Source organism: Lupinus angustifolius, chromosome LG19, assembly GCF_001865875.1.
Source record: "Lupinus angustifolius cultivar Tanjil chromosome LG19, LupAngTanjil_v1.0, whole genome shotgun sequence".
Taxonomy (NCBI): domain Eukaryota; kingdom Viridiplantae; phylum Streptophyta; class Magnoliopsida; order Fabales; family Fabaceae; genus Lupinus; species Lupinus angustifolius.
In genome coordinates this window covers 14,271,884-14,299,858 of record NC_032027.1, presented here as the reverse complement: position 1 = coordinate 14,299,858, position 27,975 = coordinate 14,271,884, and the positions used below count along the sequence as shown (strand labels likewise).

Below are 27,975 nucleotides of genomic sequence, written 5' to 3'. Positions count from 1 at the left end.
GTCACCTTGAAGAATAAACGACATGACTCACATGATAATGAACATTGAAACAACATACATCATAAAAGTACATCCACTATCATGTTTACTTTTATAGAAGCCACATACTATGAACATTATTAACACGGATATATATCATTTTCTCTACTGAAAAGTGGATGCTTCCAATTTTTTGACTAGCTATTGGTCCCAAACCACTTCAAGTGCCAAACATGCATTGATGTGAAAGTTGGCATAATGAAGAGGATGGATTTTACAGCATGCATCAAAGTAGAGCTTTCAAACATATTGGCATATCAGGTTAGATATATTCTCAAATTTTAAAATGTTGAAAGAGAACAAAATCAATACTTAGTCAACAATAAAACCAAACATGAAATCTCAACATTGAGAGCCATTTTCCATGCCTACAACAATTCATCTCTACCACCAAGAAATTGCAAAAAATCCTCCTAAAAACATATTAGTTATAAGTGTCATCACGGATAATATAGAATTAATGCATCACATACAAATAAACAAGCAACATTAGTTGTTCCTGTGCATCTACTAAAATTGAGAATGTGAAACATAATCGTAACAGAGATACATGAAGAAAAAAATTGCAATGTCAAATTATAATTAGGTGTAGAATGTTAAAATGTTAACTAACCTGAACAATGAGATCCTTCAGAAAGTTTATGTACACAATTGTGTCATGAAACTTAAAATATCTCAATTAACACCATCTTTTCAAAGTGGAATAATATTTCACTAATTACACCTCAAAAACTAAACACTCAAACTAACTTATTATTATAGAAATGAAGGATCTAAAGTGATAGAGTGACTGAATTGTGAAGTCATAAATATGAAATTTTTAACAAAAAAAATCATAAGATGAAATTTTTAACATAAAAAATATGAAAGAGACATCCAAAAAAGCCAAACAGGATAAATGTGAAAGTAGACCGAATCTGAAAAAGTAGACCGTGTCATAGTAGTTCGGATCTGGAAAATGCATGTTCAACATCAAGCAAGAAACAAATATTGAACATCATAAGTTGAATGTAACAAAAAACAGATAACATTCATGAAAGGTAAAACCTTTTGAAACACAACCTTCATGTTTCAAAGGTAAAACCTTTAAATAAAAAATATCAGTATGAAAGTAAAAAACTGAAATAAAATACTCAACATTCGTGTTGGCACTTACCTTAAGTACCGGGTTTGAGATGTATGAAGTATAAGGAAGAAGAAGAAATAAATATGTTGTAACAGAAGAAGAGAGAAACAAATATGAGTTCTTGTAGATAATGGTGGAGAGAGAAGAGATGAAGAAGAATAAGAAACGAAAAGATGAAGAATCAGAAACGAAAAGAAGAAGAAGAAGAATGATTGAGAGAAAATAGATGAAGTACAATTTAATAAAATAATAATGGCAGTGATGAGTTATTGGAATGGTAAGTATATTAAGATGTTGTGCCAAATAAAGAGCAACAACTTTAAACTAAGATGTTGTGCCAAATAAAGAGCAACAACTTTAAACTAAGATGATGTGCCAAAAAAACAGCAGAAACTTTAAAGTAAATTGTACCAAAAAGATGATGTGGCAATATGTTTTTTAATATTTTTTTTTTGCTAAGGAAAATTGTGTTTTATAGTTTTGTCTCTTTAAAATCCAAGTGACTAGTATTAGAAATGTCTACTATGGTAAAAATATCAGTCTCTTCCATTCTTAATAAAATAATATGGGTTAAAATTATAAGACACGTGTCAATTCTAAACTACTTTTGCCATTGAATTTTGGAGAAATAACGAACATCATAACAGAAGTGGAACCTCCAGAATCCAGATCTCTCTTTCTCTCTCAACGATGGAGTTTCGCGTTTCCTTCATCTCGAGCCTCTTCTCTCTCTTCTCTCTCTTCTCTCTTCAATCTAAGGTTCGTTTCTTCTCTCTCTATTCAATTATGCATTTGATGGCGGTTTTGATCTAACTATTTTTCCACTTTCGATTTGCTTGTGTTTGCTCAGAGCGAAGCTTCTGGTTCCGTTTTCTTCATCGATGGATCCAATCATCAATTCCTTCGTCATAGATCGTCTATCATTGAGGTTGAGTTGTGCTTCTTCTGTCTCTCCGTTCAATTCGAATTTCAGTTTTTTTGTTTGAATTTGGATTTATCCAATGCAATTTGTTTGTGATATGATATTTAGTTGCGAAATTACAAATTAATGAAATTCATTTTGAGGCTTCATGAGTAAATCTTGTTAGATAAGCACTTGGTTTAGAAGTTAGTGTTTGGAACGTTAGGGAAGTGGCAGTGAAGAATGAATCATAACGTTTAAGTTTTAACATATGTAAGAATTGAATTGCAACATTTCTGCCCTTAAGCTGTGTTCATTGTATGATTTTGAAACTGGATTAGTTTTTTCTTACTAATTTATTTTTGTCAATGAAGTGAAATCTTCTCCGAAACTTGAAGGGGGAAGATCCATAAATAAAACAATTTACTAAGAACTTGATTGGATAATCAAAACTTTGCCCTTTTTTGGCTATTATTGCTTGAGGTTTGGGGAAATTGAAAAGTCAGAGTTCCGATACCTGAAGATATTAGATTTTGAATTGGTAGTATTAGAGATGATAAAGGAACTGCTTTTTTTGTTTGATAAAGCTGTCAAGGCAGGCTTTCTTGTTAAGCCTGTGAAATCAATAAAACAAGTGATGGAAAATTGGATTTGTTTTTGGGCTTTAAGTAGTAGCTTGATTAGTAACTTCATATCTGTGTAAATTATGTGGTTAGAAAGGATGTGCTAGCAGTTTGGAGAAAAGAAATGAGCAGATATTTGATATGAATCTGGAAGATTTAAAGAACATTTTGCACAAGACACTTAGTTTCTCTAATGAGATGATACGGGGCACAAGATGCTTTCCATAAAATAAAATAATAATGATCTCATTGGATGGTATTATTTCACTTTGCAGCATCCTTCAATGTCGCTTCAGGAAGTTGGTGCTTCTGTATCAGTCTTGCTTGGTTATGCCCCTCCTTCCACCCTTTCCACTGCCAGCTCATCCAAGGTCTTTTGATTAATTAGTGATGCTCACTGTTCGCTACCCTGTTTATATTACGTCATTCTTATCCTATAAGTTTGATTGATGATAATGCTATGCTTTTCTGCAGTTGAATGAGGTTCTGAGTCCTAATCCATTCAATAGGCCTTGTGCTGTATTTTTGCTGGAAGTGAATGGAGTGAATGGTCTCTGGCTTTGGTTTTAAGTTTTATTGATTTATACGATATCCTCTATTTTTCAAAAGTAGTAATAAAAATGTATTATGAATCCAGGTCTTGAAAAAACTATCCAAGATAATGCAATGTTCGGCAGTTCATTTTGGAGTACAAATTTTCCTGGTTCAGATAAAGTTAACATTCAACTTCCAGGTGAGAGACTCGGTAAAGCACATGGGTTTGGAAAAGAATAAGAATACAGTGAAATGGTGATAAGCACTACCAATATGGTTTTATCATATACTTTTTTTGTGAGAGACCTGAGCTTTTTCTTTTTGTCATTTTCTTTAATTCATGCAGATGAAAATGATGTATCTGTGGTTTCTTTGGATGACCAATCAGAAGACTACACCGACAAAGAAATTAGCGAATTTGTCAGTTTTCTTTCGTTTTAGATATGCCAATGAGTCATTTACAAATTATTTTATCATCACCATTTATGTGGAAATGACTTTGTTCTTTGTTTTCTTAGTCATCTTTGATTGGTGGATCATATGCTCCAGATGCCCTAGGGCCATTAAACGGAGAGCTAACCATTCCATTGGCAAATGGTGCCTCAGTGAATCTCCATATGTCTAAGGTATCATCAAGATTTTAAGACATACTTTGCTACTTATACATTTATTTGTTGAGACTGACTGGGCGGTGTACATGTTTGTGTTTGCAGAAATCAGAAAGGAAGCTTATTGTAGGTCTTCTATCTCTGACTCGTAATGTCAAAAGGGCAATTCAGATGCATGAAGATTTATCACAGGGCACACTAAGTCCAGCCGAGTTGTTAACAGGGTCCTTCAATAGCATTAAGGTGTGCAATGGTATCCTCCCTCTCTTTATTATTCTTCTTTACCTTTTTTAAAAAATGGGAAGCCTATCCAATTGTTTCTTGACATGATAATGTGACAGAAGTTTCTTTATGATTGTGAAAGTATCTTTAACGTGAGAATTTTATTAGTCAGATGATCATCTTATGTATATTTTCAAAGGAGGCTCTACTTCTGATTCAACGGGTGATTTGACAACCTTGCTGCATTCTTGATCCTCTTTGTTTCTTTGGTTGTTTTCTTTTTTCTTTCCTTGTCTGCTAAGGGTTTTCTTTTGTTTGTAGAAAAAAGAAGTATTATTAAAATGAAGCAAGTGCTTCAAAGGCAAAGATAATGTATCTCAAGAGCTGAGGGAAAAATAGAATAATAATTAAACTAAAAAGGCAAACTAAGAATTCAGCAAGGCTGCACAATCCATTTGCATCTCAAAGAGCTACTCCCTTAAAAACAGCCTTTCGAAGAACACCAGAGAGAGGCAAAGAACATAACTCTATTCTGAAGCAAATTTAAGGGCTAGGGGACGCTGTTAGTGATGTGTGCATTTCATTTCACTTATGGTCGGAGGATATTTTATCCTCCCCTAATTGTTCTCTACTTTTCCTTCTAATGATATTTCTTTTTCTATAGAAATGAAAATGGTATCTGTCATGCTCGGATCATGTTATTTCCTTTTAGATTGGATATTTGGATGTGCATAGGAGGCTTTGAGATCCAATAAAATTGAAATGGCTTGAAAAAAATGAAAGGCAAATATGAGAAGAATACATTTTCCTTTTGTGAAGGGAAAATTCCTTAAACTATGATGATGGTCACAGACTCACAGTTGTTAAAGATATACTGGCTCTATTTTCATGATTCGATACAATTCCATAAGCCGATGATCTGTATCATGTGATGAATCGCAGATGATTATGAATAACACAATTCAGGGTCCGGTTCCATATCACTGATACAATTTCTTATCTGGACACTATCCAGTGTCTCATGTGCAAGTTGCTCTTGTTCTTTCTCAACTTAAACTGTGCTACGTGATAAATTTAGTATCTCAAGTCCTGCTTTAAATAAATGATTAATACACTGCTATTATTTAATGGATGTCATAGCAAGATTGTTAGTGTATCTATGAATCAAAATATGAAAAAGAAGAATTCTCAAGAGAACTGCTCCTTTGAATATACAGTACTGTTGATATGATTAATTAGTTATAAAACAAATTCGATTTTTAATGTTTTTTCTCGATTTACATTTATTACTGATGTATCTTGTGAGACATTATATTCGTCAACTTCTATCTTAGAGTCAGTATATCTTTAAGCTCTAATTATTTCCGTCCCTCTTTGTATGTATATGTTTATTGTTGCTTTACCAAGTAGAGTCGATAACCTAATAAACATTAGTCATGTATACAGTTTATGGACACAACCAATGAAATAGAAAGCATAAACATGTTTTTTGTAGTTCAATACATGTTTTTGTTAATGTTTTCCTGTGCAATGTGTTAATGCCAGATACATGGATTTAAGTTGTCTTATTGACTAACATGGTGCAGGTTTTGCAAGAGCAATATGAAGCTGAAAGTATTGCTCAACATGAAGTTGAATTGCTACTTGCAACTTTGACAAAGATATTTAGTTCACTGCAAGAAGCATACAAAGGTCAATTACTGTCAGGCTTAAATAATTATTATATGATTAGATGTAGAGTGTCACAATTTCATTGGTACTGATTTGCTTTGGAATAAAAACCTAGTCAAATGACTGTAGCAAACTCTCAGCTGATTTTTGTTCATCAGATGTTGATTTTATTGTTCTGAATAATTCATTTGCTTTCATTTAACCTCTTAACGATCAATAATTGAGCAGGTCAAATTGTCGGAATTATCTACTGTCATGCAGCCACTCCTCAAGAGTTGGGCCAGAAGTTTGATGTGACCTTTGCTCCTCACCATGCTGCTCGATGGTTGGCAGAATCAGAAGCACTGAATGCAACAAAAATTGCAGAAGTGGTGCTGGTTAGGACAACCCTTGCTTGGGTTACGGGGATAATTTTGCTCATTTCAACTCTTATAGGGGTAAGCATTACTGAACTACTTATACTCGTAATATAAATTAATTACAAAATATAAATTTGAAAGAAAAAAACCTTTTCTCTTTGATTAGAGTCTTAGAATTATTTGTCATGAAGGTCTAGCTAAATGTTGGAAGACAATTTTGGGAGGAGTATTTTCCAACAATCTCTGTCTTCTGTCTCTCCTATTTTCTGCTCTATATTTTGATTGGAGCTGGGATAATGGGTGAACCTTAGCACAACGGAAGGTTGTCGCTTTGTGGGTGCCAAGTTGTGTATGTTTACCCTTTCTAGACCTCACAAGGTGATAGCCTTGTATACCGGACCGCCCAAGCTAGGAAGTAACCTTTCTTAAGAGTCAGGACTGAAATTCTGTTGTTACTTGTCGTGTTTGGACTTTTTTTGTTGGAAAATAAATGAAGTATCCAAAATTATTACTCCCTCCATTCCATATCTTATCTTTAGTTGATGCACATAGATCAAGAAATCATTATGTAGTATTGTACTTTGACTAAAAGACCCCCACTTATTTCCTAAGAGAGAAGAAAAAATGGAATTAATTAATGACATCGATAATTATTGAATGAGGATAGAATTGGAAAAATGTCACCATGCCTTGAAGTTGTAAAACAAAAATGTTTTGAAACACAAAGAACAAAAGATAAGGAAGGAAGGGACTAGTTAGTCTTTTTAGGGTTTTTTTTGTTAGATATGCTAGGAAATGTTTTTTGGTTAGTATGCCTAGGGTGTACCATAGATGAAGCAAGGCTCTCCCAGAGGGAGTAAAATATGACCTTTGAGGATTGAATTTTGTTTTCCACTTCCAAAGCATGTGGGCATAATTTTGGAAGAAATTACCCAGAGGGGCTATCAGTTGTATGATCCTTTAGTATTCGTCATTGATACATTAGCGTTAATTAGTGTTGAGATTTGCTGTATTATGACCATAAACATATTGTAAGTACTAATTTATTTGTTTGCTTGCAGATATATTATCTTCTGTATATGCCACTCACAAGGGACACACTTCTCTATTCCAATGTCAAACTGGATTAGTTTAGTCATGGATGCATACCAAGAGGTATCTTTTAGACCAACTATGGAGGACCCGGCTGCCATTGAACCTTGTGATTTGTTTTTTCCTCAATGCCGCCAATCTGTGTATGATTACAGTATTGTGATTATAGCATTAGTTACTAGTGTTTAATGGATCAGTGTAGCCAATTGTATGCATTATTTCAGATGTTGGTAACTAGTTCAATCAGGATTTGGGTATACGGAAAGGGGGCTAATCATATTTTGGTGTTTAAATGTTAGGCATGGATAATTCAACTTGGATATTTGTGATTGTTCCAGCCATTTGAAATAATGTATTGACATTTTGATTTTGATTTAAATCATTCAGTTAATATTGTAATAAAACAATGAGGTTGTGTAGCATCTGAAAATCTTATTTAGGCCCTTAAAAGATATCATCTATACATAAATTTTATCAAGGTAATCCTTAACCCTTAAAATTCACAGTTTTTTCATCCTTCTGTTCAACCAACCCAATAAATGGATAAAATTAGCCTTACTATTGTATTATTTCTGTTCATTTCCAATCTTTTCCTATCCAGCCACACACCTATTGATAGAAGTTTAGAACCAACAACTACGAATCTGATCCAGTAAAGAATTTATGCAGGTAACATTGCTCGGTTGATTCTCACTAATTGCATCTATTGTTATTCTAGTGAGTATGATGCTAGATAACGAATTTGCTTGGGAATAATAGTACAGACAGCATATACCACTATTCAGTCTATTCTATTATCATAGCTTGTGTGGATTACAAAATTGGAAGCGGATAAGTCAATATAACTTTGTCTATATAGTTGACTAGTTGGGTTAAAATTAACATTTAATTTTAAAACATTACCAATGTGGTTTTCGTTACATGAAAAGAGAGCTCACTTAAGCGTTAAGGTCTTAGGTCTTGACCTCATACATAATCATGTATGAGTTTTTGTTTATGTGTCTGAATTATAATATTATTCGATCACTCATAAGTTGTATGATACTCTATAAACTCATAATTGTATTAGTCTAAAAAAATTACTATTAAGATTTAACATTGTGCTCCTTGTCTCCAAGGTTGGCAACCATATATGTGATTTTTGTGTGTCCAAATCACTTGTAATTAACCATACTCATTTCCTTCACTGCCACTCATGAAACCAGGTCACTTCCACATCACGCGCCGCCACTTAGCCACAAAATACACCGCGAAGATAACTTCCACCAGCCCCACCGGCCGTATCCTCGCCGCCGAAGTAACTACACCCCCATCTGACCCCAGAGGCTACCTCCTCCCCCGCCGTGACCTAATCTGCAAAGCCACTCAAATCCTTCTCCAAGTCCTCAAAACGCCGTCGTTCTCAGACCCTTTCTCAGACCTCTCCGATTACCTCCACTCCTTTTCCCTCACCCTGACCCCATTAGAAGCCTCTGAGATTCTCAAAGCCCTCAAAAACCCTTCACTCGCTTTAAAATTCTTCCATTTTTGCCCCTCCCTTTCCCCCAATTTCCGCCATGAATCCTTCACCTATAACCGCCTATTCCTCATCCTCTCAAACTCCAATGACCCTCTCCGGTTCGACCATGCCCGGTCCCTCCTCAACGATATGGACCACCGCAGCATTCGAGGCTCCATCTCCACTGTTAATATCCTCATTGGGTTCTTTGGGATGGGTGAGGATTTGGATAGGTGTGTTGGTTTGGTTAAGAAGTGGGATTTGAGGTTCAATGCTTATACTTATAAATGTTTGCTTCAGGCTTATTTGAGATCATATGATTCAGAAAAGGCTTTTGATGTTTACTTTGAGATGCTACAAAAGGGTTATAAGCTTGACATTTTTGGTTATAACATGCTCTTGGATTCTTTGGCAAAGGATCAAAAGGTTGGAGTTCATGTTATTTTATTATGGATACAAATACCCTTTTGGATAAAGTTTAATTTTTTACTGCTACTTGTGTGCAAGCATGTGTGTTTTTATGATGTTTTGTGTAATTAGATTAATTAAGTGCTTATGCATTAAGCTTTTTTAAAATAGGCTGCAAAAACTCATTTTCATAAGTTTATTCGGTAAGCTTATTGAAATAGGCTAACGTGTTTTTGTAGTATCTCATGGGGAACTTGTTTGAGCGTACAGGAACGACTTATGAAATAGCTCATGACCTTCTTAATTTTTTTTTAGCTTATTTCAATATGCTTTTCTGAAAAGCTTACCAAAGTAAGCTCTTTGAGTTTATTTCAAAATAGCATATTGAATAAGCAGCTAAGCACTTCATTTAGTTGTTCACCCAAACACACCTTTAAAAGAGCATACACGAATGTCATAAGTTGTTCTCAGAAGTCAACATAAACTTTCTATAAGCTCTTCTGAATGCTCACCTAATTTACTTCTACTCGTGCTGATTATGAATTATTGTGTATGGGATATATTTTTTAATAGGTGGATAAAGCGTATAAAGTTTATGAGGACATGAAGAAGAGGCATTGCGAGCCTGATGTGTTCACTTATACGATTATGATCAGAATGACAGGGAAATCTGGTAAAACTGATGATGCGCTAGCGCTTTTTCAGGTTATGTTAGCGAAGGGCTGCACTCCTAATTTGATTGGTTATAATACTATGCTTGAGGCACTTGCTAAGGGCCGGATGGTTGATAAGGCCATCATACTCTTCACGAAAATGGTGGAGAGTGATATTCAGCCTAATGAATTTACTTACAGTGTGCTTTTGAATCTTATGATTGCTGAAGGGAAGCTTAGTAAAATTGATAATATTGTGGAGTTATCAAAGAAATACATGAATAAGCAGATATATGCATATTTTGTTAGGACCTTAAGCCAATTGGGTTATGCTAGTGAAGCACATAGGCTATTTTGCAACATGTGGAACTTTCATGACAAGGGTGATAAAGATGCTTACATGTCAATGTTAGATAGTTTATGCAGTGCTGGTAAAATGACGGAAGCAATAGATCTTCTGAGTAAAATTCATGAAAAGGGTATAACCACTGATACTATCATGTATAATACAGTATTCACAGCTCTTGGTAGGTTAAAGCAAGTACCACATATCCATGATCTTTATGAAAAGATGAAACAGGACGGCCCTCAACCCGACATATATACTTACAATATACTAATCTCAAGCTTTGGCAGGGCTGGAAAAGTTGACACTGCCGTTCAAATTTTCGAAGAACTCGAGAACAGCAATTGTAAGCCTGATGTTGTTTCCTATAACAGTTTAATCAATTGCCTTGGTAAGAATGGGGATGTCGATGAGGCACACATGCGATTTAAAGAGATGCAGGAGAAAGGATTGAATCCTGATGTTGTCACATATAGTACACTTATTGAGTGCTTCGGCAAGACAGATAAAGTTGAGATGGCATGTAGGTTGTTTGATCAGATGCTTGCTGAAGAATGCTCCCCTAACTTAGTTACATATAATATTTTACTCGATTGTCTTGAAAGGAGTGGGAGAACTTCTGAGGCAGTGGACCTTTATGCGAAACTTAAGCAGCAAGGATTGACACCAGATTCAATTACCTATGCAGTGCTTGAACGATTGCAGAGCGGTGGACACGGGAAGTTGAGATTTCGCAGGCAGAATCCAATTACAGGATGGATTGTTAGCCCTTTAAGATGACAAATGACAAAAGGGGGCAAAATAGTTGTTGTAGGCAGAATGTTTCACAAAAGGGGCTTTCTCAGTGTTCTTCTAGTGCTGTCTAATTTATAGCTTTGCCTGTGTAGTTGAGGTAAAGATTCTATATGATCATGACCATGTTATGCAACCAGATGTGCTGCTTCAAGTGCAGTAGCTATATCATGTTCCAGAAATGGTAGAACTGGATCATCGTTGGATAAGAACACAAGTTTTCTGGCATTGGAGTTTGGCACCTGGGAGTTTTGTAGATTTATATCAATACTTTGATTATTTTATGAATCTGTTTATTATAGATTCTAATAATTTAAGTTCTTCAAGCTTACTAATTTTTTTTCCCCTTGGTTTGGGGATGGTATTGTATAATACAAAGCACAGTAACTGGTGAAGCAATCTCTTTGTACACTTATTTCTTTTCCTGCTAATTATCTGTGTGAAGGTTAATTGCTTGCATATCAAGTGCTTATTTATGGTAAACTTAAATTTCCCATTTCTTTTGTAATTTAGGATGTAGGAATTTCCCAAGATTAGTTGCTGTGTATATGAATTTAAGAGATTCACACTGCACTAAGAATGATGCACTACCAAGTTCCTCAAGATGATTTTATCATAAGCCAAAGAAATCATTTTCTATCAAAAAATTCAAACATGTAACAAATCCAAATTACTTTTATTCAAAGGAAATAAATCACCCCTGTGCCATTTGGTGTTATTTGTTGATTAAACTTTTTACTTAAATATAAAATTTTCGACCAATAATAGTAAATGATACATAGAGTAACATACTTGATATGATTCCAAGACATGTAGCATTTCATTTTATTTTTATGAAACGTTTTGTCATAATCTATTAACAGATGTTGGTCTAGTGATATAGGACCCCATTAGATTTTCAGATAGATCAAAAGGTTAAAAATTTGATTCAATGAGAACAACACTTGTTGGAAGATACAATCACACACCCCAAAAGGGATTACTTCCTTATCTATAAGGTGATGAGATTCCTTTAGTTATACCAAAAAATAACGTTTGAAGATAGTATTATTACATGGTACAACTACAACATGTTTAAACAGAATACAAGGTTCACCAATCTATACCTAATTCTCTCTTGAAAGAAAGATTTCCTCGACGTGTAGGAGTAGAGGTGGAGAAACGATGATATATGTTCGCATTAGGACCCTTGGATGAATATCATGGCTACATAATATTGTTACACCATGATATATGCTCAAAATACTTGTTAAAGAATATAAAAGAGTAATTTAGTTTTTTAAAATTAAGTTCTATTATTCTTGGTATGTTAAATTTATAACTTTCTAATACAAAGTAATTATTTTGATTCTTTAAACAATACCCTTATACACTTGTTAGCATTCTCCTAATAATTTGTAAGTGGAATCTTTGGTTGTCATCTAATTTCTCCTCTCATTTTCATTCCTCAAATGATCAATATCTAGCATTAGAGTTAATATGATATTCCAGAGTCGAGAAGGAAAGAGGCTTACATCTACCCTCTCTAGAATATACTAAAGATCAATTTATGAGTTCAGTTTTAGAGGGGAATAAAAGGAAAGAGAATGTTTGAGAGTCGTGAAATATATTCATGAGATAGTTTCAAAGCTTTCAATTTTCTTTCCAAGATCCAACTTACAAACAAAACCTAAGTGAGAATCTGGTGTACTAGGATACCTTTTTCTTAGTTGTTTTCATAGCTTGGCCTTCCAAAACAGGTTAACCATTAAGATACATTGTTTAAAATGCGACCTTCTGCAAGAAAAACTTGTTATTTTCCAAATTTTCTGAATAACGTAGGGATCAATTTTTTTAACGTGTAGTGTCCACAAACATTTTGAGGAAATTTATGAACAGGTTAGACTTTGACATTTGCAATAACAGCATTGCCAAATGGATTGATTTTTATGATGGTTGCTGGTTTGTGTTTTGCCATTGCCACATTTAGCAACTGAGAAATGATGAACCATGAGAGTTCTGAAGGGAATAATAGCTTTTCAGGTATGATGAATGTTTTTATAATAAGATGGACATCTTTGATCAAATCAATGAGAAATAAGATGGTGGAATGAGAAGTAAGATATAAATATTTATCATTATGCATATAACAATGATATGAGGACGAGATTGGACCATATGATCTGACTGACGACCGAGCTTGCAAATGGCTCTGATTCATACCCTTAACCAAACAAGAAGTTAAATCACTTTGGACCATGAAAATTTTGATCTAATAAAAAACACAAACAATTCACTTCAAATAAAAAACTAAGAGACATTGCTTCGATAATATGTTTTATTCCAGTCCGAACAAAAAGAGACATTACTCCAATATAATGATTATGCATAATTATATATAATTATTAATTAAATATAATATCTTTTGGTCTAACTCAACAGTTTAACCGGTTAAACAGTACCTTTTCTTTGTGGCGTGAGTATCAAGTTTCATTGGCATAAATGCAATTATTGTTACATAGACTTGGAATGGCAACTGTTTTGCTACTAAATCTACATAAAATTCAGGTAATAATCTCATTAAGCAAATAGTTTTTAGCCTTGGCACAAATTAAAAGCTAGCATCTTGCAATAGATATAAATAGAAGAATGATTGGTACATTAACTCATCTTGAAACCTGTCTGGCTTCAATGTCCTTAAGTCTTAGGGTAACTGCCCTCTTGTGGGCTTCAAGTCCTTCAACTTCAGCCATGGTTGCTACATATGGACCAAGTTTTCTAAGACCTTCCTCTGTTAGAGACTGCACAGTTATGTATTTGAGGAAAGAGTCCAATGACACACCACTATACATCCTTGCATATCCATAAGTAGGAAGAACATGGTTTGTCCCACTTGCATAATCACCAACACTCTCTGGTGTCCATGGTCCTAAAAACACAGAACCTGCACAGGAATTTGACATTGACAGACACTTAGGATTCTTCAATTTCATTAAGGATATAAAATGTGGTTATCTTACCCTCGCAAGCGAGAAGGTTGCTTTCAGGATTTGAACTCATGACATAAGGCAAACAACCTTACTATTATGCCGAGACTCGCCCTCTATTTAGATTAAGTGTGAAGGATGTGATATGAAGTTACTTGTTTAATTAATGTATTTCATTTAGTATTTGGTTTTATAGGAATGATATGGGAAAATGTGATTGGTTTCAAAATATTCAAACACTTTTTTCCCAAATAAGCTTCAAATTTTTAGTTTCTCTATGAATTGCTTTTTTTCCGGCAAAAACAGTTTTTTATACTGCAATCAAGTTTACCAAACATATCAGATTAAGCCCAAAACAGCTTTTCTCAGGATAAAAGTTGTTTTGTGGGAAGTAATCTTTCTCAAACACCCCACTTAGAGATTCCAGACATAAGTATGTGTGACTAAACACAAAGGCTCATCCCCAAATCCTCCACACCCAACATTATCTTAACAAGAAAAATAAGAGCAATAAAAGGAAAAATCATAGAGGCTAATACCTGCATTCTCAATAAAACTTTCCCACTTCTCTGCATCCTTCACATTGATAATTAGATGCTCTGGCGCATATAAGTTTGAGAAATTGATAGCCTGTAGGAAGCAAAAAGTAACTTAATACTTTCTAAAACTCGATAAACGAATTAAGACTTAAGCTAGAGAAGATAATCCTAATATTCCATGCAACATAAACTTATATAAACACCCCTGCATGGAAGTACAATCTATCTTATGTAAAATCCAAAATACAAGCCTAACAGTCTATATTGGCCATTCCAAAAAAATTGTTTCCCCTTTTTCTCCAATGTACTTTTATTAGGTTGTTACTCTGCCCTTAGTGGGTAAAGAAAGAAACTAGGACAACGGGACTCACTTCGAGCATATCACTTGCATACACAATAAAACTGTGGCCTAGTGCTTTAGAGGCAAACTCTCCTCTTGGTAGACTGTCGCACTGCTTTTTCACTTCCTCCTGTATTCCATTCACATCCACACCATCTCCGGCAATTACAAGAACGACCTGACTATCAGGGCCATGTTCAGCCTGAAAAAACATGAATTAGGGAGAACAAAAAAGGCCAAATCATCATTTGGTAGGAATATGATTAGTGAAGAACGTCCATTCGAGAATTATATTGATTTTTTATGCTGGTCACTATTCAGACCACTGTTCTACACATGTGTTCCATTTAGTGGTCTCTTGTGTGCATGCAATGTCAACGAAGAGAAATCTTATCTTAATCAGGTTCTGAATGAACAAATGAAATGACTTTGTTCCTCATCTTAGAACGAACAAAAAATATAAAATTTAGTTGCTTTCTAGATATGAGTGATTAATCTTCAATTAACTGGTTTAATTATTGTCTCCAATATGCCATGCATATTATAAATTCATCCTATATTGGATTCTGGAAAACAAGTATCAAAATGTATATGCTAGATATAGAAGGTTATAGAATAATGTCCAAATTACACTAGAACATGATTTCATTTCTAAGAGGGTGAAAGAGAAAGATAAACCATTTTCATTATGAATGTTAATAGTGAATAGTATTTTGTAAAGGAAATAGGAGCATTGGAAAACTAAATAAACCTGGGAAAGCAAATCCGCAGCAACATGAGAATGAATTGCATGCTTGTCGGCAATGACCAAAACTTCGGATGGGCCGGCTGGCATGTCAATTGAAACCATGGCTTCACTATTCTGAAGAAGATTTTGAAAGGTAAAGAAAAGCATAAAAAACTCTTCAATGTATGAAATGCAAAAGTGGGTATAGATTCGTAGATTTTATTAAATATAAACATACTTGAAGTATCATTTTTGCAGCTGTGACATATTGGTTTCCAGGGCCAAAAATCTTCTCAACCTGCCAGAATGTTATCACAAATTCAGAATAAAAAATTAAGGAAAATTTACGAACTATAAAGCACTCGGATTTTATTGGTAGAAACTAGAAAAGAACATGTTACATTCTTAGGTACTGTTTAGTAACCAGATTACAATATCTATTCAATATATAATTTACAGCTTCAGTAAAAGAAAATTCTAACAAAACATATTGGTACCATGTATTAAGCAGCAGAAATATATGTTACTATTAGCAACAAATTAGGAACACATCAATAGGGGGAGAAGTTCAAACATACAGACCTATCCTGGGATGAGTTTCACTATATTTATCATGAACTTGAAATACTATTAGAATGAGATATACAAAAAAGCAAATGCGTAGAGAGAAAACAGAATCTTGTAACTACTAATAGCAAAATATAATTCAAATGGATCAGAAGCCAACAAGCCAGATGATTTATAATAAGAAGCTAACCTTGGGACAAGTTTCTGTTCCCCAAGCCATAGCAGATATGGCCTACAATGGAGAAAAATGTCATACTAATTATAGTATAATAATACAAATACATAAAGATGTGGCTAAAATTTAAATATAAGGATACTAAAATGATAAGAGTCACATTATCATGTTTCAAACCTGAGCTCCTCCGGCTTTAAGAATATGGGTCACCCCAGCCTTCTTTGCACAATAAAGTACCTCCTGCGGAAAAAAAATGGTCAGAACAAGGAAAACCTCGTACATTTTCTTATATACAACATAGAAAGATACCTTGCATATAGTGCCATCCTTAGATGGAGGAGTTGCAAGAACAATAGTTTTACATCCAGCAATTTGTGCAGGCTGGTATACAAAATAATCAACTGTCAGATAAATCTTGAAACGTGAATATCAATAAAAATGAAAATCGTAACGCATTGGGCAACATAGGAACTACTGAATATCTATTCAACTTACAACTGAAAGCATCAAAGCTGTTGAAGGTAATACAGCAGTTCCCCCTGGAACATAAAGACCCACGGAATTAATACTTCTTGCAACTCTCTTGCATTGGACTCCCTGAGATTTTCAGAAAACTCAAGAATCGTATAAATAACATATAGGGTAACAATGAGAACCAAGAAGGAAGAAATATGGAGGCATGATAATGAAACGATGGCATGCATACAAAAGATGAAAACTCAAAAGATAAAAAAGAAACTAATCAAAGACGGGGATGGATATGATCACAACTGGAAAAGATGTTCTATCCATTTGATCTTTCTGGCATTATCTAACTTTCAAAATGACGCTGCAAGTAAGCATCCATTTCTTAACAAGTAGTTCAACAAAAGCATATTGTTACCACATTCTACTGCACTTGGCTATGCTTATACTATCATGTCATTAAATATTTCAGTTTTCTACTAACAATGCAAAAAAAAATATGTTTAAGATAACTGTCAATTCAACTTTGAATCATAGGCCAGAAGCAAGAACCAGCATTGACATACTTTCATATTCTCAACACTTCTCTCAGGTGATTTCTGAGCAGCATGAAATGCATATATATTGCTGTAGGCGACATCGAAAGCTTCCTTAATAGATGGATCAAGCTGCAGAAAGTAAAAAACAAGAACATGTTCAACATAATAGCATTCAAATCATTACCATGATCTCACTAAAATATAATGTGGATCATAATAAGTGCACAACTTAACCAAATACCCAACAAAAAATGTTACAATAAGTTTACGCAATTATGCATATCCAAACAAACATACCACTGGGTCTGGAAGCTCTGAGACAACATCAACTATCTTATCAAGTTCAACTTTGTCAAACTTTGAAGTAAATCTACACAACAATATTAAAAAAAGGTTGGTACACAAAATTGAAGTTGCACAACAACAAAAAAAGGTATGAAATTTTGAAAATACACAAGTTAATTCAATCCAAATTTCATATTAAAAGGGGAAGAAAAAACCCACTCTTTAACTGCAGCATCTCCTCTATTATGAACATCATCAACAATGGGGTTGACCTGAAAAAAAGTAAAAAGCAACGATTTTTAGAGTGAAAAACAAAACCCCATTTGGAGAAATTGAATAAAAATCAAAAATTGAGAAGACCCATTACGAACCAAGGTGAAAATGGAAGAAAAATCAATACGGGGTCGGATCTTAAGGCTCTGAAGTTCAGGATGAGTAAGATGTGATAAGTGATAGGACTTCATGGAAGAGTGTATAGGGTTAGTGATTGAGATTGAAGAAGGAACAACGAAGGTTGATATTGATTTAGTTGAATGAAATGAGCGTGAATGAATGAAACAAGTATTCCAGTTAGAAGCAGTAAGGGCACGCTCCATTATCGTACTGCTTTGGTGTTCTTGTCTTGTTCTTTTTCACACAAAACATAAAAAATTCCAGGGTTTTTAATTAGTTGAATTAATCTTTTCTTTTGGATTTTTCATTTTTAAATTATGTCCTGGATTATTTTTTTTTCAGAAAATAATAATTATGTGAGTTGGAAAAGTTGGTATTGGTAAGTATTTTTTAATTTTATTTTAAGTATAGGTAAAAAAAAAATAACTTTAAGAATTTAGAGAAGATTTAACATTATTTTTATCATTATGACATAATCAATAATAAGATCCAACAATCTTAAATGCTTTACATTATAAAGTGAAATAACCAAGTCAAATTGCATTAAATGGTAACCTATGTAATATATTAGTATAGGTGTAAATAGCGTAGGCTTATTTTTTTCTTACCAAGAGGTATTTTATTATCATTAGCTAAGGAACTATAATATTTTTTTTAGGTATGTAGATGTTCTTCCTTACTCAGGTGAATCAAAAATTTGATTTTTTAGTCTTGTTTGTATATTTAGTAGGAAGTTATATTACTATATTAATGTTCTATTCATTCTTGTAGACCTATTTAAAAGTCTATTACACTATAATATATTTAAACATGTTAATATGTCTACCCTTAAATACTTTTACATATGTTTATGGTGACAGATCTAGGATCTAGAAGTAGGGTATGCAACATATATTAAAAATTAAAATAATAAATATTATCAATTATAAAAATATTAAATAATAGTGTTAAAATTGCAAGATTTTAATATATTTAATCAAATAAATTACATATTTCATAATTAATCTTATGTGATTTCATATTTAGCAATCGTTGAATGATTAATTCATTGTCAATGTTATAGAACATTTCTCACTAATATAAGTCACTAGATAATTGTCTATGCATCTTCTATTCGTTTACACAACCTATTTTTTTACATTTTCATAATTGAAAAAAAATTCTACGTTTATATTGCTAACTTCAAAAGAATATAAACTAATAGGTAAACAATGTGTATTCCAATTTTAACCAATTTATCTGAAAAATTATTGATTCCTTTCAAAGAACCAAAATCAATATTGTTATGCATATAAATGATGTTAGTAAGTCTCCAATTGATTATCAAACATCACAAATCGGTTGAATAAAATCATGCAGATTTTTTTTTTTTTTGCAAATTCAATCACTTTCCAAATCAAAACTAGAGAAGAAATCTATTCGAGTCAAACAAGACATACAAAAACAGTTGAGTACTTGTCTCAAATAAACGATCCTGAAGTTTCTTAAATTGCATATCCATATTATAAAATAATTCAACATGATAATGATTATTTATTTTTAACAAAGTATATCACGTTGTTTACAAAAATAAATAAATTTGGACTTATAAAATTATAAGTGGTTTATACATAATTTTAAAAAAAATCAGGGTGTGCATTTGCACACCCTAGAACATGTGTAGCACCTTCAATGTATGTCTATCTAACACAAATAATTGAATTACAATTTCATATATTATAATTTTAGTTATATTAAAATAGTATAATATAAATTTTAATGTATAGTATAATTAAATAGATTGGTTAGGTTTAATATGTATTTTAAATAGCCTAAATTCTAACATTTAACCTAAATAAGTTTTAAAAAAACATTAGTCTAATATGCTCATGTTGTGACCCAAATGATTTGAAAGAGGAACAAGAAAATTTATATTTATTTTTAGACGATTTGTAGTCGTCTTTCATGTTTTTCGGTCAAAATATAGAAAATCATTTTTATGTTCAATTTTGGAATGTTTTGGTCTTTTTAACTATAGATCTAAATTGAGGAGTCGGTTATCTTGCTCTTTGAAATGGGTAATCAAGACATGCATAATTCTTAGTAGAAAATATTTGATTGATTGTTGTTTTAATTATTTTAAGAAAATAAATGACATATTGTGGTCGTTCAAATGATAAATTGAGAAAACGAAGTGAGTACTCTAAACTATTATTTTATCCTTAAAGTGGCTATTTTTCATATTTATAAAATTGGTTAAAACAATATTCATGTTTGATTAATTTTTATTCATTATATATCATTAAAGGAAATATTTACTATTTATTATTTCAATTAACTATTTAGTAAATAAATATCTATTATTTCATTTTTTAGTTCAATGAAAATTAATTTTTAACTAATAGAGATGACATGTTATGACTATTCAAAAATTGTTTGATGAAAATAAATAAAATCATAACATTTCTTTCATTTTATTATGATTTATTCTGAATGACTAATCATAAAATATGATAAATACACTATTTTTTATTAAAATATATTTTTATTTAAAAAATTATCTTAACAACACTTTATATTGCCTTTTTATCAATTATTAAATAGTAAAAATATACGATTACCATTTTACTAACATAACTATTATTAAATCAGTTTTATTATTTCATTAACATAACTATTATTCAAATCATTATATTATTATTTATATTAATATTATTTACACTATTTTTATTATTGTTTTTTATTATGTCTAGAGTAATAGATAAACATGAAAATAGATTAATAATGTAACAAAAGTGAAAAGAAGTAATACTTGTAAGATAAATTAAAAATGATGGAAGAAAACCTTACAAACAAATGAGTATAGGACATGGGCTACAACAACATAGTTAAAAGCCATGGATTGACACACTCACACAAAGATATAAGTAGTGATAAAACACAAGATTGATAGTACCACCAATAAAGTGAGCATAAAATTCCATAGACCATTTTAAGACTAGACTTTGGTGTGAATTGGTAGAATGATGAATCTAGATAAAAAAAAACTAGAGGTTACTTGTTTATGTTCCAAGGGAGGTCAAAATTCATAAAGGAGAATAACAAGGAATTTCGTGGTGACTTAAATCTAAGGCTATTAAGGAAAACGAAAATGATGAAATGAGAGGAAAATGGAGGAGACAAGAGCCGGTGATAAGGGGCACAACAGTTAGTGAGAATAATAAGCCTTAGTACATCACAAGAGAATAATATCTTAGTAAGTTCTCATTTCAACTATGCACTAAACAAATGCTCTCAACAAGATTATTGATGTTCTATAGATTGAGAAATATGAAGTACATTTATAGCTAGTTGAACTTGATAAGAAAACAATCTCCATTGATGATAGTGCAAATCCTAAGAAAATAATAAATGTTTTGTCCCATACTAAGTCATTTGGGGCAAAAGAAATACAAAACTTTTGAAGCTCGCATGCAACATTATAAAGAAAAAACGAAATTATAATTATTCAGAAAAATGGAAGAAAATTGAAAAGTTGCTAAGTCATTCTATCATCGAGAGTTAAATATGACCTAACATATTTATCCTTATTTTAATGATTCATTTTGTACCAAAAAATACTTAATTTTTCAATTTTTGGATAAGTCTAAGCATTGTTGCTCAAATTATGGGTTATCCACCCTTAACACACACCACTCCCTCATTATCAGAAAGAATTTGTCCTTACATTTATAGCTACTTTACAAAGATGAATATCTTTATACTTACCCATGAAGAAATAGACTTTGACTTAGTTCCCTCTAATATGTCTAGATTAAACTTCGACACTAATATAATACAAATGATGTTAGAGCGATACTTACCATCGATGATAAGAAAACATAACTTTCCTTAGACATGACATAAAATTTGGAAGTGTTTCTTATGTTCAATATTGGATTCCATCAATCATAGTAAGTGTGTCCTTTGGTTTAAGAGACTCCACCTCAAGAGTTGAGCGCTGATACCAACTAATTAGATCTTGCCTTGTATGGAATTGCTTTTGATTGTTCTTCAGTTGGAAAACAAAGATAAGGAATGTGATTGCTTTTGAACGTTTTTGAGGTATAAAGGTGCTAGGGTAATGGATTAATATAAAAGTTGGAGGGTACTTGTTTTTGTTCCAAACGGAGATCGAAATTCATGAAGAAGAAGAACAAGCAACGAATTTTGTGCTGACTTAAATCTAAGACTATGAAGAAAAACGAAAATGACAAAATGAGGGGAATGAACAATATAAGAGATGGTGATAAGAGGCGCCAAACTCAACGAGAGTGATAAGTGCACTAGGCACAACCTCTAAACAAGATTATTCATGTTTTGTTGACTCGGAAATATAGAGTACATTTATAGTCAACTACATATCAATATACTCTATAGAGCAAAACGGGCCATCCGACCTGTTTAGCCCGTGCTCGCAAATATTTAAGTTAGAGCGGACATGCCCGTATTGGTTTAACATACAAAATTCATTGCCTTGCCCGTTTTAAAATGGACTAATGGGCTTGCAGGTGGCCCTCGGACTTGTTGAAAAATTAAAATAAAATAAAAACTTCATATAATAAATGAAATTAAATTAAATAAAGTAGTTGAAGATAAAAAATTAACAAATTTTTTGATATTTTATATGAAGTTTAATAAATCACATTAGATTAAAAAAGTTTAGGGATTAAAAATCTCATTACATCATAACTTATTTAGAATTTTCTTATTTTTTCCTTAAATTATCTTTATGGGCCGCCCACATACCTAATGGAAATGCCCGCGAACTTGGCAGGCAAAACGGGTCAGACGAAAAGGGCAAATGGACAAAATTTGTATCTATACACTATGTGAATTAAGTATTCACAAATCTCACGAATGAGCTTTCCTTAAACAAAACCATTTAAGGATTTCTCATTATGATCTAAAACTCTTTCAGGGTGTTACAAACATATCTGAATACAACAGATAAAACTATTTACATTATAGCAGAAGCATGGATATGAATTTACAAAGGTTGTCACAAATAAAAGCCATCAACAAAATGCCTTTAATCATTGCTAGCTTAGTACAGTACTGGACACTATTCAAATTGAAGCTCTTCCATATTCAATGCAACTAACTGATCAATCTATTTTACAGTATAGGGAAATATATGAACATGGATTTACAAACAGATGTTAAGGTTCAAGGCAATGGCTTCATGGAGTTTCAGGAGTAATATCCTGAAAAACTTGCAACCTGTTTCTCCTTGCTAGTTTAATATCCCCGGACGAGAATGAATCCCTTTCCTTCGAAGGTGGCGTCGGATCCTCATAAAAACATAAAGACCTTCTCACTGTATTCCTATCTTTCTGCTGAAAGACTATGTTTGAGTCTGCATTTTCATCATTCAACATTTCTGCATTTCCTTTACTATCAAAATTTGCATAACTTCCATAAAATAAATCTTGTTCTTCTTCGTCTTCCACTAAGTCTGCCCAACTCTTCTTCTCAGCCGGTTTTCTGTTTCCTGACAAACTAATAAAATTCTCGGAACTCTTCTCATTGCCCGGAGAATTGTGAACAGAAGAAGTCGATGAAGAAATTTGAGGACCCTGATCAAGATTCTGGTCTTTGCCAATGGGAGTTGGATATTCTTTGGCACCATCCATACTAGTAGTCCTCGACCATCCATTGGAAGGCGAAGATAAACCATTACGAAAGGAAGGTTTAGGATCCGAATGGACATCTCCCCAAGTTTCCCTTTGATGTCCATTATTAAAGCCCCAAGAACATTTTTTTGCTGTGTAAGGAACCATCTTCTGATATGTTTTTGTTGGATCGGGGGACTCGTACAATCTCCTCCGAGCATGAGGAACTTCCACATCAACTGATCTTTGTGGGGAGCATTGTGGCATATTCCTCACTGGATCTCCTAATGGTGATGATCCCATCTCAATCAGCATCTGCGAAGCACGTTCGAATGATTTGACAAAAGAGTCGTCCATCTTCCTATTTTTTGTTGCAGTGGTTACTGCTTGAAGTAGAAATTTTGCCTCTGTAATCTTGTTCATTTGCATCAAACATATTGCCAAGTTGCACTGCTTGTTCCTATCAACCTCAAAAGACAATGCTTTGCTGCACACACAAATAATGGACTCATCGGCGTTCTATTTTTTGAAAAATAAAGTATGAAGTTGAGTCCATCTTAGAAAGAAGCTTACCGATAATGTTCTTCAGCAGTTTTATAGTCACCTTTCTGCAAGTAAGCCCATGCCAAGTTCCCTAGTATCCTACATTGATAGATAGCGAAAAAAGAACGAGTGAGATTATTCAACGTCAAGTAAGGGTGCAAGGTCCTATGAACTAAATATAAAACGATGGAAGAGTGTAGATGATAAAACTTGTACCTTGATATCTCTTGCTCAGCAGTTACTTGAATCGTCCTCCCTTGGGATCTTGCTTGTTTCGTAGTCCTTCCGACAAAAGTCACACCATCTTCAATTTGCTTCAACTTGTGGTGAAGCATGTCAATCTCTTCATCGACCCTTCCTGACCTCTGTGAACCAACATAACCAAAGCTTTTCAATGCATGATGAACATCAACAAGAACATAAAAACTTTTGAGGTTGATATGAACTGAAATGATAAGAACATAAAAACTTTTGAGGTTGCCCATAAAAAACCGGACATAAAAACTTCGTCATGTTCAAACAGCAACAAGAAACGAAAATCTATTCCTATTGGTTTTTCCATAAAAATTTAAAGAGGCATTTCAAAACACGAAATCACAAATTCACAACCAATTCTAGTAGCATCTTTGCTAACAAATCTTAACATGACGAAATGCAGACATTCATACAGCAACACATTCTTGTCAATACTTCAAAATAAATGGCCACTTAAATCCCAAAAAGATCATGAGCGACTTAAGAGATCCACCGCAAGCCAGTATGTGAGTTAGCACACAGAAAATCAAGCTAACCGTTCATGTGTGACCTAAGAAGATCATGAATGACTTAAGAAGATCCATCACCAGCCAGTATGCACACTTTAAATGTCAAGACACATAAAATCAAGCTATCTGTTCATGCCACTTGAACTTTATCCTTAAAGCAACATATTCATTCCCTTAAAAAACCAAACATAAAACTTGCTACTCGAAACTCAAAAATACCATGAGCAAGTTTTTCATAGCATCTATAGTCAGACAGTAAAACAGATTTTCAAAGTTCATTGCAAGGCTCTAACAAAAGATAAATAGATAAGGTTCTTGCTAGAAATGCTAATTTCAACAGTTTTATTCAATAAGGCCTATCAACATCAATCAAATGTTTTTACCTTGTAGAGCTCAACCAAAATGTTATCCATAGAATCCTGAGATTCAGGAGGACAGAGATAACGGAAAGATTTGATAGCTTCAACTGCCTCATCCGATCGATTCAGTTGTTTCATCACCAATGCCATGTCCTTCAGTGCACTTTCGACTCGATCTCCAGCATTTATAGCAGCCCAAAACATGGAAATTGCTCTACCTGGATTCTTATCCACCAACTGCAGTTAAAATATTCAGATTCATGTTATTTCACAAAACCAACACTTTCAAACTGAGCAATAATCAAGCATATTAAAAAAAAATCTGTAAGCTTCATATTTCATCCAGTATTTCATACTCCCTCAAATTCTACTATATTCATAACAAAAACCCATCAAAGAAACAATACAGTTTAAAAGAAAAAGACAAACTGGAATTGAAGGATTCTGATTCAAAGTTATTCCACAAAACCAATGAAACAAAAAGAACAGATAAAAGCAACTTTCAAATTGAGCAATAATCAACATATTCCATTTATAAAACAACACTATGTGATTCAGCTTCACACTCCAAATTCTAATCCTGAAATTCCATCATACTATTAACAAAAACCCATCAAAGAAACAAAAAAAAAATCATAAAAAAACCATCTTTCCCAAAAAAACAAACTTCAAGACCAAGAAACTAAAAAGCACTCAAACAAGAACAATTGAAAAAAGAAACAGAAGGGTATGAAAAAAAGTGTTACCTGAACTTGCTTGGCTTTAACATAGGGTGAGTCCCCAGCAGGAACCTTATGAATTATGTGAAAAAGATCATCTTTATTATTCAAAGACGCTGGTGATTTCTTTCTCTCCGAAAGTGGCGAAAAACGTGAAGTCCTTGACTTCCAAGAAGACTTTGGAGTCTCATTGAAGCAACTCATCGTAGAGCTTTTTTGAAACACCATTGTTTTTTTCAAGAAGAAAATTCTCAACCAAAATTTTCAGGGAAAAAAATGTTGAAACCAGAACAAGATTCTTGTTTCAACTATAGGGAACAGACAAGTTTCTTTTTTTGGAATGAAAAATGAGAGAAATAGAGGGAATTTAAGAATATGGAAAAGGAAATAGTAGGAACCTGCAATGAGTGGTGGCAACCATAGAAAGTGAAAGGGAAAAAGGTGAAAGAAAAATTTGAAAATGAAAAGTAGCCGTTTTATAATTACTAGCCGTTGGTGTTATTGGGCCACATCATTTGATCCTATTGGGTTTTGGGTATCAAAGTTGGGCCCAAAAAGTTCCTTTCTGGCTGGATTACGAAATGACCAATTAATTTATTTAGAATTTCTAAATTTGTAAAAAAAAAACAGTAAAAAAATGTCAAATTTTATGTCCCCCTAATCCTAGTTGAAGTGTGTTGAAGAAAGAAATGGATAAGGATTAGAGTTGTGGAATTTGGTTATGTACTCTAACTTAAAAGATCATTATTATTTCAATATTTTTTGGATACTAATAGTGATATTATTTAATCTTTCGATAAAAACTAATTATATTTAAAATGTATAACTATGTTTTTCAATAAATAACATTTATCGAAATCGAACATTTGATTATTCTAAAATTTAGTAAGATCGTATATTACTAAACCAATGTTTTCTTAGTTTATTATTATTTCAATATGTGGTGCATTAATGTGTACTGAATTTGTCTTTTGGTAGAAATATCCCATTATGTTTTCTAGACAAAACTATAATTACTATTGAGTTGGTGGCTTGGCAGTGAACTAGGATGGTGGTTGAATTTAACTAGGACCATGACGTTGTGTTCATGGAAATTGGGAAGAATTTGTGATGAAATGAACTTTAAGTAAAATAAAATTGAAATTTAGTTCTAAATAATAAAATAAAAAACACAAATATATTTATTTCTAAAAATGTTTTGTTTTTAATATTAATAAACTGATTGACTAAATTAAGCACATGATGATATTGTCAAAGTTTGATTTTGATTGACTTGTTGTTGTTGCTATCAACAGAACTTATTTATCAACTATTTGAAGTTTATATTTCAAAAATTTATTCTAAGGTTATGTTTGGTTCAAAAGAAAATAGGAGGAAAGAAAAGGAATGAAATAAAAAAAAAAGGAGGAAAGATGATTTTTCCCTAGTTTGGTTGATAAGAAAAAAGATGAGGGAAAGAAAAAATATGTGGGTCACATACTAAAATATTTTCTTCTCAAATGAGAGAGGAAAATCTATGGAAAATAAATTTTTTGTTGAAATGACCATAATACATTTATTCTATTTTTAAACTCTCACTTTTCTCTTATTCTCTCCTTAAACTCATATTTTTATTTATTTTTTCTCTCCTCAAATTCACTTTCTCGTCAAACAAATTTGTTAGTGCAACAATAAAAACAAATATAATTTTTATAACGTAATTCATTCTTTACTTTTCTAATTCTAAACCAAACAAATATTTTATTTATTAATTATTCTAATTCATGCAACCTCATTTAATTTTTTATTTTTTATTTATTATAATGTGAAAGTCATTTTTTGCGGAATAATATTATTATTTTTACAGTAACAAAATACATTTGTTTTTTAACTCATTTTCATTTTTTATTATTTTTGGAAAACTTATGATTTGTTGAGTGATATATTTGTATTATTCTTTTTTGAAGTGTTTTTCTTTAAACGATATTTTTATTACCCACGTCATACACAATAAGTATATTTAGATCTTTTTCTACATAATGAATTGTTTGTAAAAATGTTTATTTGATATTTATATTTCTTGAAGTTAGTTTTGTCAAATAATGTATGC

At 32.6% G+C, this 27,975-nt stretch overlaps 4 protein-coding genes across 5 annotated transcripts; 2 read left to right on the top strand and 2 right to left on the bottom strand.

Moving 5' to 3' along the window:
* On the bottom strand, positions 93-26,312 carry LOC109334300 (protein POLLENLESS 3-like). Its single transcript, XM_019569998.1, has 7 exons — positions 25,914-26,312; positions 25,192-25,404; positions 24,261-24,409; positions 24,075-24,143; positions 23,052-23,988; positions 9,881-9,887; positions 93-113 (listed from the first exon to the last, which is right to left on the bottom strand). The coding sequence occupies exons 1-5, from the start codon at positions 26,112-26,114 to the stop codon at positions 23,070-23,072; spliced, it is 1,551 nt and encodes a 516-aa protein (XP_019425543.1). The 5' UTR covers positions 26,115-26,312; the 3' UTR covers positions 93-113; positions 9,881-9,887; positions 23,052-23,069.
* On the top strand, positions 1,773-7,605 carry LOC109334302. 2 transcript variants are annotated; one of them, XM_019570001.1, is made up of 11 exons: positions 1,773-1,924; positions 2,016-2,093; positions 2,965-3,060; positions 3,164-3,239; positions 3,327-3,422; positions 3,570-3,643; positions 3,742-3,849; positions 3,937-4,074; positions 5,640-5,745; positions 5,953-6,161; positions 7,145-7,605. In XM_019570001.1, exons 1-11 carry the CDS (start codon positions 1,856-1,858, stop codon positions 7,211-7,213), a joined length of 1,119 nt encoding a protein of 372 aa, XP_019425546.1. In that variant the 5' UTR covers positions 1,773-1,855; the 3' UTR covers positions 7,214-7,605. The 2 variants fall into 2 exon arrangements, with proteins under 2 accessions (XP_019425546.1, XP_019425545.1); XM_019570000.1 differs by having other exon boundaries at positions 2,016-2,099.
* LOC109334299 (pentatricopeptide repeat-containing protein At1g51965, mitochondrial) lies at positions 8,310-11,331 on the top strand. The gene is made up of 2 exons (XM_019569997.1): positions 8,310-9,099; positions 9,655-11,331. The coding sequence occupies exons 1-2, from the start codon at positions 8,371-8,373 to the stop codon at positions 10,858-10,860; spliced, it is 1,935 nt and encodes a 644-aa protein (XP_019425542.1). The 5' UTR covers positions 8,310-8,370; the 3' UTR covers positions 10,861-11,331.
* Positions 13,320-18,112, bottom strand: LOC109334301 (histidinol dehydrogenase, chloroplastic). Its single transcript, XM_019569999.1, has 13 exons — positions 17,847-18,112; positions 17,695-17,747; positions 17,488-17,560; positions 17,218-17,319; positions 16,682-16,783; positions 16,496-16,567; positions 16,364-16,426; positions 16,202-16,243; positions 15,683-15,742; positions 15,469-15,579; positions 14,749-14,919; positions 14,378-14,468; positions 13,320-13,795 (listed from the first exon to the last, which is right to left on the bottom strand). Exons 1-13 carry the CDS (start codon positions 18,069-18,071, stop codon positions 13,518-13,520), a joined length of 1,443 nt encoding a protein of 480 aa, XP_019425544.1. The 5' UTR covers positions 18,072-18,112; the 3' UTR covers positions 13,320-13,517.